We start from the raw sequence: 7,960 nt of genomic DNA, 5'->3' as shown, positions 1-7,960 counted from the left end.
GTGACCCGAGAGGAGCCATACTCCAAGCTCTGCCCCCTGAGGGCACCCTGAAAGCAGCTCCTGCTGGATGGGGAATTCAGAGCCTTTTGTGGGAAAGATGAATTATATGTACAGTAACCTCTTCCTTAGATAAAGATTTTTATCCCACAGCCAAAGACAAGGATCTCACTGATGCCAGTAACAGAAGAACGCACCAGCACCAGGCTCGGTGGGAAGCGCTCGGCCTGGCCTGCCCGCAGTGCCTGCTGGGAGCTGTAGGCAGCCCGCCAACGTGCCCAGCAGAGCGGCTGGTGGGAAGCGGAGCTTCCGAGGCAGGGTGCGCGCAGGCGGCAGTACGTGACTTCAGGCAGGGCTTCGCGTGGTATGTCCCGCTGGAGGAGTGCTGCTTACAGGGAGAAACGCAGCAAGAGGAGCTCTGCGCTCTGATCTCCCGTTATCAAGGCAGAGCAGCTCGGCCCTACTCCTTATCAGCTGTGTCAGAGCTCGCTTCGGCCACGCTGAGACTCTGTACAGCCTGTCCCTGTGTGCTGCGGGGACCAGACCCACAGCAGACGGCTTTATGTGAGGAAGCTCTTTGATAAATGCTGTCACACGTGTGAACAAAGCAGCACTAGTTGTGATAGGAGTCCTGAGGAGAGCCAATGTTGGACCTCATTATTATGAGCGTTCATTTCTTCACCTGCTTTCTCATCTCTGTTTTGATCTGGTGGGGATCTAAGGTACTGTGTGATTTGCTGTGTGGCGGATGAGTGGCACTGCTCTTTGTAACTCTTAACCCTCTTTGCAATTGGATTCCATGCGTACGTGGTTCCTCTTTGTTCTCAACACGCACAAAGACTTTTTTTAGCCTGATCTTCTAAGGAAGTGAGGGTAACAGAGCTGCACTAGGACTTTGGGGTGACTGGAACACAGCAGCTAATTGTAAGCAAAATTAGGAGGAGGACAGGCTTCGTGATAAAAGGGGTAGGCATGCATATGTCCTCTGCTAAGAGAGGGTTTTTGATGTTTGGAATACATGAAGGGATGAAGGCAAAGGCAGAACACAGCTGCTAAAAAGCCCAGGATTAGTACAACTTCCCAAATAAAGATTTTTTTCCTTTATTATACAATATTTTTCCCTTATTATCAGCTTCTATAGACTTGTATTTCTATCTGTAGTATTATGTTAAGGTTATTAATTTTATATGTAAATGCTACCATTTACCCTTTGCATAGCTAAATAGCTTAGTGTTTTACATTTAGTATCATTTGATTTTGAAGGGAGATGGGGATTAAAATGTTGATTGAATAGGCTCAAATAGGAATTAATCTTGCCTCAGCCTCAGGTATCAGGTTTGCAGCAGTTGGTATTCCCAGTTCCGCTTCTGTTAGTGAACATTATCACTAGACTCCTGTGCTTTGCTTTATGCAAATATTGATAATATTTTACTAAAACCTCTGTCCCACTCATCACATGCGCTAAGTGAGCTGTGCCTTTCCCTGGAACTAGGACATACATTTTCCATGTAGAAATCCAAACATGGACTGTTTTCTGAGGTGTTTTTTTTTTTTTATGTTGTTGTTTTTGTGTTGTGTGTGTTTCAAGGACATGGTTTTGCACAGCCCAAGCAAAGAAACAGTTGAAATGGAGCCAAATGGTCTTGTGTTAGTTGGAAAAGAAGATGACATTAAAAAGTCCCAAAGAATAACAGCCAAAGTCAATGGCAGAGAAGTTGTTGTTTTCTACCATGAAGGGAGATTTTATGCTCTGGACTCTCATTGTTACCGTAAGATATTTGCATACACAACATCAGTGTTGCAACAATTAAGCATATAGTTTGCTGCATAAATTAATATCATATTCTACCATGTTTCAGATGAAGGAGGCCCTTTACATCTTGGAGAAATAGAGGTATGTAAGCAAAGTAAAAATAACTTATGTGCATAGAAATTTTGAAATCTCCAGTGCATTTTCTTTGAAAGTTTTTGTCTAAACATAACATAAAAAGGGGTTTATAAGTAAAAATAATGCTTCCTATCAGGCTTTTTTCATGTTTATTTGTCTCAGGAGACTGAAATGGTGAGATGAGAAGTAGAGGGAAAATCTGATTCTCATTGTTGTGTAGATACATTCCATAATGGTAGAATATTACGATTAGTTATTGTATTACAAGAAGTGTAATGAAAGCTGATGTTATTCGCAGTTGAGCAATGAGCTCAAGCACCAAATGGATTACTGGTTCAGTTGTTTGCTGCTGGAATAAGGTGCTCTTAGGAGTAAAAATTTATATTCTACCAGAATAACAGAAAGCTTTGCAGCTCAATCACCAGATATGTTTAAGATGGGAAATTCTACAAGGAGAGGAATTAGAAGCTGATGACTTGCTTTTTCTTTTCTTCTTCCTCTTTTAAGGACATCGATGGTCAACCGTGTGTTATCTGTCCTTGGCATAAGTATACAATCACACTGGAAACAGGAGAAGGATTATATCAAGGAGTAAACCCTTTGGAGCCATCACCAACACCACAGTGGCAGTCAAAAGGAGTAAAACAAAGGATTCATAAAGTTACAGTAAAGAATAGGAATGTTTATGTGAGTCCCCCAGATTTGTCTGTAAGTTTTGACTCTGATTATTTTGCTGAGAAGTACAAAAATGGTGGTGATTTAGCTATGAAAAAATAAAGCAATTCACAAGCAGCAGAGCAAGTTTTGGACAGAAAACAGAATCCTGCTGAATGTCGCTATAAAGAATCACTATCATGAAATGAAAATGTAACATGGCTGTCAAGATTGTTTCCAGATTAAATTCCAATGTTAATATAATGAACTTGATATTGTAGAAATCAGTAAGATAAGAAGCTCTGCATAGCTGGGGATATGACTGAGCCTGTGCCAGTGATTTTTTGTTTTTACTTCTGAATTTCGAAGAGACTTATTTGCAGCAGAGCTCTTATAGTACTTAATATTTTTTTAATCCTCTTTCGCTAGAATTATTTTAAGTTTCAGGAGGGAATGTGGTATATTGCTGCATATTAAACATTATTAGTTTAAGATAGTCTAGTATAAAGGTTATGTTTATATAAGTAACAGTTTATACTTACAATACCTTCTGTTTAATTGACATAGAATTTTTATCTTCATAGATATGTGAGAAATCTCTGCATTTTTATAAATCTAAAAGGCCAGATTTTCACAAAGAGGAGGGCAAAATTTGAGCAAATTTTGATATTCTTTTTTATGCCTATTTCTGTGTTGCTACAAAGATTTCATGAAAGCGTATATTTTCCTTTTCTTTATTGAACTCTTCTGGCAGTTTATCAAATAATTGGACATATTTGTCGTGTGTAAATTGTTCTTCCCGATTCTATTGTTGGATAAAAAAGAAACTGTTCAGTAAAAAAAGACTGATATGTAAGGTCATGGTTCTTGTTTGTTTTTATTTGTTTTAAATACATTGTTATATATTCATTTCAAAAAGCAAGCTTCCTATTTAGAGCCAAAAGTTAGGTTTCTGTATTTGAGTTCTCTGTATAGCATCAGATCTGCACTGATAACAGTGCTCCCAGAACAGAGAAGCTTTCCTTCTGTGTTGTGTTGCATGAAGGGCAGTCTGTGCTCTGGGACACAGTGAAATTTTCTGCCCAGCCCACAGCTTCTAGGGAGCTGAAAATACTGCATGAAAGTTAACATCATCCTGAGACTCCTGGGTTGTCTGATAATGTCCATCTGGTAACGTGACTGCAGCCTGGATGCTGTCCTTCAAGGTGCATTTTTTTGGTGATTTGTTGGCTCTTTGTGTAAGTTATATCTTACGCAGGAACAATATGAAGTTTTTTGGCCTTTATCTGTAAGTTTCTCTCATGCTTGCAGTGAGTTATCTTGGTTTTAGTGTATGGGAAGGATAAGTAGGCCTGTGTCAATATACTTGTAGGTAGGGAGGTGTGGAGAACTGTCAGGGGAATACATCTGTGCCTCACTGACCACCATGAAAAATAGCAGAGCATGCTCCCAATTTATGTCACAATGTGATATATTCATCCTATTTAAATCTAGATATCTGCCTCCGATCACAGCTCCTTACATTGTCTTCATGGTCAACAGGATAGCAACTTCAAGGTGCTGTTGATCTGACCTGTCTCAGTTTTGTGTTTTAGAAGAACAGCAGCACTGAAATGTGTTCCTCCTCCTCTCAATAACCGTTAAATCAGGCAGTGCTGAATAGATCCAATGTAAATACTTGCCTTTTGTCAGATGAATCACATTTGATCAACTGCTAGAAACTGTTGCTATTTACTGATCCGTTCCTTGTTTGGCTTTTTTTGTTGTTGCTTTGTTGTCACTTTGTTTTGTTTTTAGTTTTGATTTGTTGTTTTCTTGTGCATGTATGTGTGTTTTCTTCTTTTTTTTTTTTTTTGTAACAGTAATACATAAACTTCCCTCCTTACTCTTCTTGAAGATGAACAGCAGGTGGTAGGAAGGTGAGATAGGTGGTAACATGGCACAGCCACGTGAAGGCAGACAGAATCTTGCTTCCTTTTCCTCCATTCTCAGGCAACTAATTTTACCTGTAATGAAACCTGAGCATTAGTATCTTGCGCTCTTGAAGGACATGCATCCTGTAAAATAAACCCGCATTGACTAATGATTGCCTAGATAGTTTTTTTTCTCTTTTTTTTCGGTAGAAAGAAATTATGGAGACATTAGTGATAGCAACAGTTATGGTATTAACACAGTCTCAAAATTGCGTATACCACAGGTTAAGTGTTCAAATGCAGGAGGAGGTAGGTCACAGTCTTACCTGAGCATTATTTAGAACTGCAAACCTGCATTAATTTCTCATCATCATCTGCCTAGCAAAGAACAGAGAACTGTATTTTGTACTTCAGCTTGAAAATTTTCATGATGACTCTGCAATACATTCCAGCTCTGTAAGCTACTTTCAAATGCTGCTTGAACAGAACAAACAAGTTATAGGTATCATATCAAGGATCCACCTTTTTGAAAAAGCAGTGTTTTGCAGTTCATACTACTGCAACTGTAGTAGTATGAACTACAGCTTCAGCCTTGATCTGAGATAACTGTACCATAAAACTTAATTAGATGATAGCACCTGCAGGGCTGTGCCTTAAGTTTCCCTTTCTAAATGTAATACCTTGTTCTGCTACGTCTCACTGACTTCATTTGTCACTGTACATTAAATAAGGTACTGCTTCTATATAAGAAGTGTTAGAAAGCCAGGATTTAGAAGTTTATGAGTGTATCCCTTAAGTAACTGCAGCTTGTGATGTGTGTACACTGGTAAGCATTCTTTGCAGGACTGGAGGTCATACTGGAGACAAGGAAAAATTGCTGGTCTGTAGGAACAACAATTTTAAAACCAAGTTTTCACTGCCAAAGCTCTTTTCAATAGCACTGTACATTTCCTTTTTTGAATGTGCAGTTCTGGAATGAAATCAGTTCTGAAGCTTACACCTATTCTTTCTGCTTAGTTTAGGAAAAGAAATTCATGTTGTTACCTGTGCTGATCATACTGCAAACATGGGCTTACAGAGTTAACTCTAAAAAATTTCCAAGCATCATACTGATCTTCTCACTTGGCTTTGGCAAATGTTTCTGGTGGTTATTGGAAGAAGCAGGAGGCAAGGTCTAGAAGGTGCAGTGCTGACAAGGTGCTTGAGACTTTTGTTTGGTGTGGGAGGAGGAAATGTGTGTGCTGAGATCTCCTTTTGCTTCTCCGTTTCCTTTCATTGCACTTACTCAGGGAGTGCTGTGCTATCTGAGCAATGTTTCAGGTTGGCCATTACAAGGAGGAGGGGGATACTGAGGGTGAGGATAGGTCTCTGACCTTCCATCTCTTCCCTGCCCTTATCTATGGTGGTGGTGAAGATCCCCAGCAAAAATAGTAAAAGGTTTGCAGTTGGGTCAGCAGTTTCAAGCAGCTCAGGCAGTGGTTGAAACATCATGCTAAGGGTGAGGGAATACAGAACGACTACATGAAGCATGCAGGAGTGTATGCCTTGGATCAATCCTTTGTAAATGTAACCAGCAAAGTTCTGTGTAGTACTTATTCAGGCAAACCTACTGATTTCCTAAAGTGCTTCTTGCATTCTTCTTGAGTGAAGAAGAATAGTGTTGCCAGCAGGAGCAGAGAGGTGATTGTCCCTCTGTACTCAGCCCTGGTGAGGTTGCACCTTGAATACTGTGCTCATTTTTGGGCCCCTCTCTACAAGAAAGATATCAAGGCCCAGGAGCATGTGCAAAGAAGGGCAACGAAGCTGGTGAGTGTTCTGCAGCACAAATCTTATGGGAAGCAGCTGGCAGAACTGGGATTGTTCAGCCTGGAGAAGAGGAGGCTCAGGGGAGACCTAATTGCTCTCTCCAGCTACCATTGACAGGAGTTTGATTGTCTTCCCCTATATTGGTTGAATGGCGTTTTGATGTTCCTGGCACTGTACTGGCTCAGAGCACCCAGGAGACTGTTGCCAGCATCTGAAGTTGGAAAGCAGTAGATGTTTGCAATACAAAGCGCATTCCAAGATGCTGTGTCAACACTCATCATATGTTTAATGAGATTCAGCATCCGAAGAAAACCTGGCACTCTGAGATGCAGGTGTTCATGTGAGTTTTCATTACCAGTTCAGATACTCCAGCAGGTGCTAGACTGAAAAGATTCTTGATGTTAACCAAAGTAAGGTAATGTTTGATGCTTGTTTATTGTTTCCATTGCTCTTTAAATAACTGATAGCTGATTAATGTAAGGACACCGATATTAGACAGATTTCAGCTACACAGAAGAAATACTAGTAATTAAAAATGTGTGCCACTTTTGCGTTCATCTAATCATGCTGGGCTTTACTACTGTAACTTGGATAATGTAAGATTTGACAGTGGTTATCTTTTTGTTCTTGTAGACATCTTTCACAAAATTCTACTTTGTTGACCCATAAGGATGCTCTTATCCCTTTTGATATCTTTCCACTAGCCCAAATCCCATCTTTCAGGATTACTTGACAGGTTTCCACACTTATAGGTGGATTATGTGGGGTGAGTGATTTCCTTTTTCCCGTGTATTGCCTGCTTCACATACAGGATGTTTTTTTTTTTCAGTAAAACTTCATATTTGTATACTGTCAGGCAAAAGGGAAGGGGATGGTTCATCTATGCTATTGGTTTTTATACAACAGTCAGCATGAAGCTTCACAGGAAATTTCTCGGATGTTTCAGTTGCTGCCATGTGGAAGCTTGGCTTCTTGTCCTACAGGACAAATGGTATTCCAACGTATTAAAGCAAATCTAGTGAACAAGTTACAAAGTTCTCTGATGTAGAGGGAAAACACACACAGCTAGTGCTGGGTATAGAAAAGGATTTGCTAAGAAAATTGATGATGGGATTCCTCTCTTCTTTTTGTCATTTTTTTTTAAAATTTTCGTTCAATGAATGCTGGATAGAATACATTAATAATGTTTATAGGCCAGAACAGAATAATTGTTTTTGAGAACATTTAGAACAGTAACATACAGAAAGTCAATACTGTTGCTTCATTTGGCTGTTTCTATTATACTGTTCCTGGAAATTTGTCTCTAATGTCCATGACTGTTGTCTGAAATATGTAACCTGAGGTAAAGTAGTTTAGATACAGTCTAGAATCCCATAAACAAAACAGTAATGTGTAAGAATGGGCGGAACAGAGAAATTTTGGGTTCAGGACTAAAGAAGCTCATCCAGAAAGTCAATTAGTTCCCCACATAGAAACACAGTTAGTTTCATAGACCTGTTGTATTTGCAGTAATGTCTCTTTCCTCCTCAGATACAGGTGACTCCTTAAACTCTGCCACACACAGGATCATACAATCATCTAGGTCAGAAATGGCTTAGTGCCACGTTCAGCATGTCTCTTAAATACCTGCAGGGGTGGGGACTCCACCACTTTCCTGGACAGCCCATTTCAATGCTTGACCAACCTCTCAGTGGAAAAATTC

The 7,960-nt window shown here is 39.8% G+C and overlaps 1 protein-coding gene across 1 annotated transcript; it reads left to right on the top strand.

The window, feature by feature from the left end:
• RFESD (Rieske Fe-S domain containing) lies at nucleotides 248-3,395 on the top strand. The gene is made up of 4 exons (XM_021381392.1): nucleotides 248-719; nucleotides 1,586-1,766; nucleotides 1,857-1,891; nucleotides 2,393-3,395. The coding sequence occupies exons 1-4, from the start codon at nucleotides 642-644 to the stop codon at nucleotides 2,660-2,662; spliced, it is 564 nt and encodes a 187-aa protein (XP_021237067.1). The 5' UTR covers nucleotides 248-641; the 3' UTR covers nucleotides 2,663-3,395.

This window comes from Numida meleagris, chromosome Z, assembly GCF_002078875.1.
Source record: "Numida meleagris isolate 19003 breed g44 Domestic line chromosome Z, NumMel1.0, whole genome shotgun sequence".
Lineage (NCBI taxonomy): Eukaryota > Metazoa > Chordata > Aves > Galliformes > Numididae > Numida > Numida meleagris.
The sequence above is the reverse complement of the archived record's forward strand: the minus strand, read 5'-3'. Positions and strand labels throughout refer to the sequence as shown.

Excerpts from the sequence above, each read along its gene's own strand:
- RFESD (XM_021381392.1), top strand. The coding sequence starts at position 642 with ATGTTGGACCTCATTATTATGAGCGTTCATTTCTTCACCTGCTTTCTC. Across the intron at positions 720-1,585 it reads TGATCTGGTGGGGATCTAAG|GACATGGTTTTGCACAGCCC; the intron begins GTACTGTGTGAT and ends GTGTGTTTCAAG. Across the intron at positions 1,767-1,856 it reads TCTGGACTCTCATTGTTACC|ATGAAGGAGGCCCTTTACAT; the intron begins GTAAGATATTTG and ends ACCATGTTTCAG.